The sequence below is a fragment of the Aulostomus chinensis genome, chromosome 13, assembly GCF_037954235.1.
Source record: "Aulostomus chinensis isolate RoL2024-O1b breed Wild chromosome 13, RoL_Achi_v1.0, whole genome shotgun sequence".
Classification (NCBI taxonomy): domain Eukaryota; kingdom Metazoa; phylum Chordata; class Actinopteri; order Syngnathiformes; family Aulostomidae; genus Aulostomus; species Aulostomus chinensis.
The window spans coordinates 14292269-14303129 of NC_141332.1; the positions used below are offsets into that span (position 1 = coordinate 14292269).

Genomic DNA, 10861 nt, shown 5'->3' on the forward strand with positions numbered 1-10861 from the left:
CACCGCCATGTTAGCCAAATATGGCCTTAAGAGAACTAAACTAGACAGATGTGATTTAGACCAAATACATATTGCTTTCTGTGAGGGCACCAGCAAAACAATTTTTTTTTTTACAACAATTATTTTCTCTCTCATTAGGGACCTAAACACTCACTTGTTTGCTAGCCTCTGCTGTCCTGCTAATGCTAGCTTTCAAACACTAAGTGTCCTAGCAACACTTGCCACCTAAACTTTAACTAAAACTCTTTAGGAAGCAAAAGTTTGATGATTTCAATAGGATTTTGTTGCACTCTGGGCTGCAACAGTCAATGATGTGTAAATGGTTCATTTCTAATCTCATCACGCAGTATAATTCATGTCTTCTTCATCAAACTGTATGCTCAGTAATTCACAAACACTTTGATTTGACCTATTCAGAGGTAAAACGTCACTCTGTGAACTCAAGACATCTATTTGTGAGGATTTGAATGTCACAATAGATTTTTTTGGTGAAGTATTTCCTCAACACTGAAAATGTTACACACATTTTTGACCCGTCTGGCATCATCTTTGTCAAAATCACAAGAGGGTTATGGCACACACACGACAAAAAATGCCTTGTGACAGCCTTAACAGTTTCCCGTTGCTGTACAGTGACTGTGACAAATGCTGCATGGCGGGGGAAAGCCCCATGCTTTAGCGCGCTACCGGTGACTCATCAGGGACGAAAAAGGTCAGGGGTCAGATCTTTTGTCACGAGCATCAAACAAACAGGCCGGGGGCTTAGTGACTCACCTATCTTTGGGGATGCGGTGGGGTCGTTTCAGGGTGAGTTTTGTGCCGTGCTTGGTAATTGTCTCCCTGTCACCTACCACCTTCGGGAGGCAACAACAGGCAGATAAGCAGATAGAGAGGCTATTTGATGCCGGAGCACTGTTTCTGTGTGATACGCTTACACCAATCCGGCTACACAGCCTTGGGGGAAACACAACAAGGAGGGATGCCTGCGGTGACTCTGAAGTGCGAGCAGATTGTTTTTCAAACGTCACCGGGGCCTGAAGCTTTAGTAGGTCAGCTCTCACAGTAAAAGTAACTTGTATGATCTTACACAGAGTATAATCATAAGCTGCTAACACAAGGCCAGCATTCTGCCCTCCTCCACTCCTCTGAAAAGAGCATGAAAATGTCTGGCTGCTTCAGCGTAGCAACAGGTGGTGTGCTGTAATCTTCTGCATTGTATTGTAATGGGCAGTGCAGATTTCAATAAGAGAGCCAAGGTTTATGATATAACTGGAGCGCTGAGTCGAGGTGTGAATTATTTAAACATAAAGTGCTGGATGTCTTCATCGACGGCAGTTTCCAGAATCCCACTGGATCCATTCGGCTTTTCGTGCATGTCAATTAGTCCGCAGATTTTTTTTGTTTTTTTTTGTGGTGACCGCTTTACTCTGCCAGTTTCCTCAACACTTCCAACAGATTTTATCCCTCTCATGCCAGTTCATCTTTTCCCGTGAGCATTTCACTGTGCATGTAAAAGGTCAGGCAGCACACTCCTGCTGGCATCATTTTAAAAGCTGGGAGAAAAATGACATTTATCAAATACCTTCCTATAATGTCCTCCGCTCCTTTCCCCATCACTCCATTACGATGGACTAATATTCGACCTGTCACTCTGCCCAAGACCATCAGGCATCTACTCCTCATTTAATTATCAGCTCTGCACTCAAGCACCAACACATTTGGGCCACATTTCATTTCTTCCTAAGTATCTCCTTTCCATCCCACAAGGCAAAAAAAAGTATGAGCAGCATTCTGTGTTCCAAAATAACCATGTCCTCTCTGTCTTTATCCCTCTCTCCTCATCTTCTCTGCCACATTATGTAACATTCCGGCTTTGGTAGTTGTGATCATCCACCTTCTAATCTTGGCACGCCAAGCTGAACACACCTGTATGCTAATGGAGAGGGATTGCACCACTGCTGGGTGTAGGCGGACCGGGAGGTGAGGAGGTGTGACGGTCTGTCCTGTCTCCCCGAGTGACTGCCTGGCATTAGCTGCTGACAAATAGCAGCACAAAGCTTGATATTTGCTCCCACGTACAGTATGTGGGTGTGAGGATTCTCTCTCTGTCTCTCTATGTTCTATTTTTCTCGTGCCCTCACCCTTCCCTCCCACTTTCTCAACCTTTATTTTATTTTATTATCAACTTGCCTTCACTATCCTTGCATTGGTGGCTCTCTGTCTCTCCCGCTTCATGTTTCAACTCCTCACTTTCTCTACTCTCATTGTCTTTTTTTGGCTACGGTATCAAGTTCCTTGTCCTTTTCTCCACAGCAGATTGTGGCCTGATTAAATATTAACCAGCACTCGTGCGGGGTGTTTGTGTTTGTGTGAGCAGGGGCGTGGTGACTGCGTAGGTAATGGGAGAGCCTTTCTTTCCGGCGGGCTGGCAGTGCGTTGGAGTTTCATCAGGCGAGGACTCCTCTGGCTGCTTTGTGTGGGCAGCAATGGGGAACACATCGACAAGAATGAACCGGCTGACCGTAACACACACACATGCATACACACACATACACACACAAGCAAGCGACAGCGCACACATCCTGCATCCCCATCCACACTCACACTCTCTCCTTTCCCTGCCCTTACAGCATCTGGCTTCCACCCCCCTTCATGTATCAGAGTGAAGGGAGGGCCAAACAACCACTGTGAACTGTTTATCATCTTTATTACTTTATTGCTTTTCCGAGAGTTTTCCCTAACCGGATTTTATTACATTGTCATCAGATGATGACTTCTTTCATCTGCTCTCTCTACTCTTTCTCCTTCGCCTTGCCACAAATTTATTGACCTTGGTATTTGATGCATAACAGAAGCACTGGATGCAGACGGGAGTTTGAATTTGGCGTTGTCACTTCGCCACACAGATACAGACCTGTTGCATAACTCAGCACCATCATGTCCTGCATCTTCTGTTTTCTTGCCATAAACTACCAGGCCTTGGGGGTGGGGGCGGGGGGGTTGCATCCGCCTACTGAAAAACAAAATGTCAAGTTTGACTCACACACAAGTGAAACCAGTTTCCACCTCCAGTGCAACACTGCTGTGCAGCGCCACATACCTTCAAAAGTTATTCGATTTGATCATTTACATGTATTTGACTGAATGAATAAACAACATTACACAGCTGCGCCTTCCACTTCAGGCTTATTTGGATTTTGTGAAGGAGCCTCTGCTCCAGATCATCCATAATATATGACAGAATTTTGCTATCAGTGTAATAGGGGTAAACAGAAAGATTTGCCAGAGGCTGAATGAAAACGCCTCAGAGAGAATGCAATTCAAAAAGCCTGAAAATCCATCCATCATCTATCTGTCCATCTATCTATCTATCTATTCTAAATGTTGTAAACATTCATAAAACATCACATTTGGTGAACTGTCCGCAAAACAGATGAAATGCCTGAGACTCCTTGTTAAAATCATCAACCAGTCGAATTCTAGACGTATATTTGATTTTCCATTCATCTCAGCTATGTGAGCTTTTAGAAGCTGTAAGCTACTGAGGAAGAAGGTCAGGTTATAACCTGCTTTACAAAACATTAAAAAATAATTTTGATAGTAACAGGGTTCCAAATGTGTTGTTTAAGACATAAATATTATAGAGATTATTTTTATTCTGATGCTGCTTATTGAAATTAGATCCTATTATTTTTATACTTTGTTATGTCATCTAATGGGTTCGATTATACCCCTTGCTTGACCGGCTCTGGTCCGCGGTCCGTATGCTTGACACCCCAAATCGTCAGGTAATGTGTTTGTGATTGATCTGGCGTATCTGATGACAACAGATGTGAAACAATCGTATGAAGGTCGGCGTGAACACACGCTGCCCTGCAACTTTGCTCATGATATTTGAAGCATGCTCTCACCTGCACTGTCCTCCACGCAGCATCTCTCTCTCTCTCTCTCTCTCTCTCTCTCTCTCTCTCTCTCTCTCTCTCTCTCTCTCTCTCTCGGCCACCCAAAACTGTCCTACCACAATGTTTCCCAATGAGGTTGCTGGCATATAGATCCAGTCAGCAGCAAGGGAAACACATTGATTTTCCGTCAGCATGCACCGAGGGGTGTGCTGGCGCGCCGACCGAAGCTGGGGAGCTGCAGCCGGGGGGTGGGGGACATCGGTATCCCGCAGGCGTCCTGGCAGCTGTACGCAGCCTTGTTAATACGGCCCATTAGGCCGCTGAGTGGCAGAGAGATTCCCCGACTTTTGAGGCGGGGACACACCTCAGTGAGACGGATCGCCCCGCACCTCGTCAGCATCCCGGTTATCTGTTCTGATTGATCAATGACACCGTGGAGGGAGATGGGAAATTAATTTAGAGGAAGATTGCACACTCACATAATGTTATAACCATATGGCTTCAAAGTATCTCCTGCTGAATCAGTTTGACATGTATGAATACCTATGATGCATGCAAAGTTTCTAATCTTAACTGTTGAACACGCAGGTTTCAATCATGATTGATGATTGTGCTTCAGTATTTAGCCTTTGCTGTGTCTGTAGTGATATATATATATATATATATATATATATATATATATATATATATATAAATAAACTGTTGCGCTTCCAGTTCTTTATTATGTACACAACTAGACATACCTTAAATGTCTCAAATGTAAGGTCTGCTGCTCTGTCTTTTTCACAGTGCATTGGTTCCGGTGAATCTTGTGCTTTAAACAGAATGGCAGGCTTCTGCTGCTGACATTAGTTATTGTGAGTCCTGGACATGATTTGCTCTCCAGCCTCTTTCACTGCCAAGCAGCGATCAGCGCTGCCTCAGGAAGTTCCAAATAAGGACGGGGAACTGGAAACCCACCGGAATAGGTCCTTATGTAGTCACGACCTTATAAGGCACGGCGGAGCCGGGCTTTCCGGCAGCAGCGCAGCCTGCTGCACAGATGGGAAATCCAAATCAAATCTATGAAGCGACGGGGAGAGAGCAAGAATGATCCCGCTGTCTCACGGAGCAGTCCTGCTATGAAGACACATTGATTCGGGCCAGAGGAAGAGCCGCGTTGTCTTCGCAATTTACTGCGAGAGCTTAATATAAAGTCTCTGTTCTCTGCTTTTCCCCCGGGCCAGCGTCATGTGTCCTCCACTGCAGTGCCTAAATATGGGCTTCCTCCGCTCCAAATATGGACATCTACGTCACGGCAAGAGGGTTTATAAGTAGCGGGAAACCTTTCAGCTCAGAGAGAGCCCCGAGAGCCCACACGAGCAACTGTTAGCACAGAGACAAATAGAACTCCCTAACTGAGAAATATCACACCAAAAGTAACAAGTCATTTCAAAACAACATTCATCCAAGACGGTCAATACCTGATTGGAAAAGTCATTTAATATATCGCAAAAAGTAAAACTATCAAGATCAATCTGTTGATTCATTTCGGCGATAGGGAATGAGTATAACGGACACTTTTGATTTTTTCTAAAAAGACAAGTGGATCTTTACTCATCTCTGAGACAGAAGGGGACAAGAGGACAACTGGAGCGCGACAGTGACGGAGCGAGCATCTTCATCAGCAGAAGTGTGCACCTCCCTGAGCTGGGCGAAGTGATTCCTTCCACCTGCGAGGCACCGCTCTTCCAGCGTGCACCCAGCCTCCCTGCACTCTCTACCCGCCGCCAGCGCAGCTTCAGCCGTGCAGCTCCAGCAGAGGATGGCTGCAGCCAAGACCGAGATGATCCTCCCAGCCCTGCCGATCTCCGAGCCTCTGAGCTTCCCTCACTCCCCCATGGATAACTACCCCAAGTTGGAGGAGGTGATGATGCTCAGCTCTGCAGGGACCCCCTTCCTCACCGCCTCCGCACCCGAAGGTGCTGGCTTTGGCTCTGGGGAGCCGGGAGAGCAGTACGACCACCTTGCTGGAGGTGAGACACGGGAATGTGCTTGTTTAAACTGTCATTATATGAGCTGCGAGGGAAAAAATGGAGTTCAAGACCGAAGCTCACGCATTACACAAACATTAGATGATAGGTGTTGTTAGTTTGTTTTTCAGTTTTGCTGTTTGATATCAATTCACCTTTTATTCACCTTTTTATATTTAGATTTTCAGTTCATTATAATTAGTGTTATAATGGCTCTAAGTGGGAAATTTAATACAGCTGCAAGTGAAATGTTAATTCCATTACATTTGTAATTATAATGATGATAATAATAGTAAAAAAAAAAACTTTATCATTATAGCACTTTTCAAACAATTTCACAATATGCTTTCCATCAAGCTTTAAAAGCCTTTTTTAAATTAAGAAACAAGCCCAAAAAAAGGGTGGGTGGGATGAAACAATCTAACAATTCCACCAGTTTATTGATAGTTCTAAATCTCTGTTGCCTCTGGAGGACTTAAACACGTCTCAGTCACCGCGTGCCTCCTGAGACTCCTTCAGCTCAATTCCAATTGCATTCCTCCAACCAGCTGAATTGCAGTTTCAGTAATCAATTGCCTCAGGATGTGATGGGCTTCAAGAATGTGTGTGTGTGTGTGTGTGTGTGTGTGTGTGTGTGTGTGTGTGTGTGTGTGTGTGTGTGTGCAAGGCAGGAAGATAGACAGAATGAAAGAATGATTAAGAGAGTTAGAGCAGGGAAATTAGAGAAAATCTTAGTGTGCAGAGCAACGTTTTGACTTGAGTGAAATCGTTTCAGAGATGATGGGGAGTGAGTTGAGTTGGAGGGGATTTTCTGCGTGGGCACCAAAGCGATCTGTCACTGAATAGAAGGGTGACACACTGTCCACTGGTCTGCAGGATTCCCCTCTACCGCCCTCTAGATATTGACAGTTTGATTAATGTTGCCCCTCTCTCTCTTCTCCCCACAGACACGTTACCTGATATCCCCTTCAATTGTGAGAAGTCAGTGGCAGAGCAGACCTACCCCACCCAGAGGCTGCCTCCCATCTCCTACACAGGCCGCTTCACTCTGGAACCCGCCACCACCTGCAGCAACAGCCTCTGGGCGGAGCCTATATTGGGGCTGTTCACTGGTCTGATGGGCAACATTCCTCCAAGCTCCAGCTCTTCCTCCACTGCCTCACAGACCACCTCATCTTCCTCTTCATCCATCCAGTCCTCCTCAACTTCCTCCTCGTCTACCTCTTCCTCATCTCAGAGCTCCAGTCTGAGTTCTTCCATTCACCACAGCGAGCCCAACCCCATTTACTCTGCCGCTCCGACCTACTCCAGCCCAAACGCTGACATCTTCCCCGACCAGGGCCAGGCTTTTCCCACCTCGTCTGCGGCAGCACAGTACCCTCCTCCCGCCTACCCAAATGGCAAACCGTGCAGCACTAGCTTCCCCGTGCCCATGATTCCTGACTACCTCTTCCCTCAGCAGCAGGGAGAGATCAGCCTGGTGCCCCCTGATCAGAAGCCCTTCCAGAGTCAGTCCAGCCAACCCTCGCTAACCCCTCTGTCCACCATCAAGGCCTTTGCCACCCAGACAGGTTCACAGGACCTAAAAAGTGTCTACCAGTCACAGCTGATTAAGCCCAGCCGAATGCGCAAGTACCCCACCCGGCCAAGCAAGACACCTCCACATGAGAGGCCCTACGCTTGCCCGGTGGAGACCTGCGATCGCCGCTTCTCACGCTCTGATGAGCTGACACGTCACATCCGCATCCACACGGGCCAGAAACCCTTCCAGTGCCGCATCTGCATGCGAAACTTCAGCCGCAGTGACCACCTGACAACACACATCCGCACTCACACCGGTGAGAAGCCCTTCGCCTGTGAGATCTGCGGACGCAAGTTTGCCCGCAGTGACGAGAGAAAGAGGCACACAAAGATCCATCTTCGGCAGAAGGACAAGAAAGCAGAGAAAGCAGGAACAGTGGCGGTAACTGCAGCGCCAGTATCAGCTGCTTCACCTGCCTCCAGCTACCCCTCTCCCATCACCTCATACCCATCTCCAGTGTCTTCTTACCCCTCTCCTGTCACCTCCTGCTACTCCTCCCCCCTTCACACTTCCTACCCGTCTCCCTCCGTCGCTACCACCTACCCATCGGTGTCCATGTCCAGCACCTTTCAGTCCCAGGTAGCCTCCTCCTTCCCCTCCTCAGTTGCCTCCAACATCTACAGCTCTCCCGTCCCCACCCCGTTATCAGACATGCAGACCACTCTCTCCCCAAGGACAATTGAGATCTGTTAAAAAAAGACAAACTTTTTTTTTCTGTCTCTCTGCATCCCTCCTTCCATGAGGTTCTTTGAGGGGAAATAAATCAGCATTAAAAGACTTGTTATTCCCCTCCTAAAAGCACTTTTCTGACTGCTCCCACTGCAGAGTTGGGTGAATCTCGAGGTTTACCTAAAACAGAGAGAAAGACACATGTCAAGGACTGGGCAAAGACAATAGAAGATGTCTCTGTAAAGCAAATGCAGCACTTCAAATGCATAAGGGACTCAACAGAGAGTAGAATCCAGCACTGATGGGTCTCTACTTTTCGGTACAGAGAAACAGAAACAGAGAGGAGAAGATTGCCAGCAGTCTGGGTGCTGAGGCACGTCCGTCCTCACAGGCACACACAGTACAAAAGACATTGAATGATATACATAAGCTACCATATATGTATATTGTACATGTGCCATGTTTCGTTTTTATCATTCTTTGGTATCATTGATGTGAAAACTTATTTGCATATTTGCATTGTATTATTTGAAGTGAGCAGGGCCATATTTTCTACATACTTTCTCTATTATGTAGTGATGATGCTGTGATACGTTTTGACATTGTTCGAGAAAAAAAAGCACTTAAGTATTCAAGCATGAGTAAGAGTGATGTTAGTTTCTGTTTGTAAATATCATCCACTGGTACTCTCTCTTTCTCTCTTTCTCACATGTGACATATCGCTCAGTTATATGGAAAAATAGAGAAAAGAAAAAAAACATCTTAAAAAAATGACACATGACAAATGCTCCCGTTTTTTGGTGCCTTTTGTGAAGCCTTGCTGATATTGTGACTCGGCTGTGTGCACGACAGAGAGAGAGAGGATGCACTGCATCTCGCCTTAAGGGTTGAGGGAATATTTTTGTTACAGAATGTAAGTCATACTCGGAGGGACAAAAAGGGATGAGGGCACCGCTTCATTTGATTAGAATGTAAGCAAAAAAAGGAGACAAATTTTAAAGTATATTTTTGTAAAACTTAAGTGTAAATATCCACATCTTCAAGAGCCGGAATGTTGAAGTTACCTACTGAGTAGGCATGGGATTCTTTTGTATGTTATATACATGCAGTTCATTATTTTGTGGTTATCTTTATTTTGTATTTGTGTTTGTTAAAACAAGTGACTGTTTCTGGCTTCTACACACATTGAATGCGCTTAACTGCCAATGGGATATTTGGTGTACAAGATATCCTCCCAGAAATGAAATATAAATAAAAATATGAATATATATGTATATTTGTTTTCATATTTTAATGTTTGACTTCTGCATTTTCAAATATTACCATTGGAACAATACAGAGAGAGACATCTTCGAGACATCTCGTCCTTCATTTTATCATTTGGATCCCTCCTTCTTCATCCGTGACCATCACATGTTTCATCATCTTACGTGTTAATTGTATGTCGATAAGTAGCAGATTAACGCACATCACAGAAAACGTTTAATTGAAAATAAATCTGCACAGTGGGATCTAAGGAGACCCGTTGCTCCTCTCCAGCTGTGCTGTGTATTCATGATAACGCATGACTCCCATGCCTATGAACATGAACGTGAGTTCTTATCGAGATCCATCACGCTCTTGAAGATATTAAGCTTATCTAAAATTCCATTTCCTTGCTGGTGTTGGGATACACACAAGCCTGCGTGCACTCACTTCCAGTAATATAATCTAAAAAAAAAAAAGATTTCCTTCTCCATGCTGTTTGAGAAATGGTTGTGAGAGGGGAATAGGGGTGTTTTAAACCGACTGTGCTTAAACATGCACAGGCTTATTTTCACAGGCTCCAGCTGAAATCTGTCACATGATAATTACCCTCTTTTCTGTAAATGTAGCCGGCGAGATGCTGTCACCTCGTAGTAAATGAGTTGCAGCATATAACTGGGTAAAAATCTGTGTAGGTTGGGCTGAATTATTGCATGTTGCATTACTGAAGCCAAACCGACTGGCCCTGAAGGTTAAACTTATGCTTTTACATCGGTGATGGTGTGTTCATTGCACCGTCCTTACCCATCTGTCGGTGTTTCTTAGACAAAGACATCTTGCTTCCTTTATTACAAATAAAATAGCATGTTTTTAACCTATGTAGGCAAGAACCCCCCCAAGTTTTTCCTCTCTGAGCTTTGAGGTAATTCTGTGTTGTGAAATGGACTTACCAAAAATACTCACAAATGCAAACACGGCTGAAATAGAAGGCAGGAAAAACAAGAAGAAGAGGGTGATGGAGGGAAAGGGAAAATAATTAAGATAATTGGTCTCCTGATCCCAAATTGACTTTCTAAATTGGGTCTGATGAGTTCTGTGTGTTTGCATCAGTGTGTGTGTATGTGTGTGTGTGTGTGTGTGTGTGTTGTTTGTGTGCCCATATGCAGGGTGGATATACACACACTGAATTCAGACTCCTGTTAATGTAGTTGTCTCCTGCTCTGTGTGTGTTGCTGTTGTGTGTTTGTAAGTGTGTAATTGTGTGAAATGTGCCGTGTTAGCAGACACTGTGTTGCTCTGTTCTTTTCTTTTTTTCTTCTTCATTTAGTCAACACTTGATGTTCCAAGGAAACAGATCTACCTGGACACCAGCCCCTCATGTGCTGACTCTGCGTATGTGTGTGTATTTATTTTTAGGAGGTGGGGAGGGGGGGGGGGGGTGTAAGGTTTGA

The 10861-nt window shown here is 45.1% G+C and overlaps 1 protein-coding gene across 1 annotated transcript; it reads left to right on the plus strand.

Moving 5' to 3' along the window:
- Positions 1 to 5011: 5011 nt before the first annotated feature.
- Positions 5012 to 10213, plus strand: egr1 (early growth response 1). The gene is made up of 2 exons (XM_086221491.1): positions 5012 to 5917; positions 6862 to 10213. Exons 1-2 carry the CDS (start codon positions 5707 to 5709, stop codon positions 8187 to 8189), a joined length of 1539 nt encoding a protein of 512 aa, XP_086077617.1. The 5' UTR covers positions 5012 to 5706; the 3' UTR covers positions 8190 to 10213.
- Positions 10214 to 10861: the final 648 nt, after the last annotated feature.

Bases quoted from the DNA above. Each gene is read 5' to 3' on its own strand.
- egr1 (XM_086221491.1), top strand. From the start codon at position 5,707: ATGGCTGCAGCCAAGACCGAGATGATCCTCCCAGCCCTGCCGATCTCC. The intron at 5,918-6,861 runs GTGAGACACGGG...TTCTCCCCACAG, and splicing joins GTACGACCACCTTGCTGGAG to ACACGTTACCTGATATCCCC.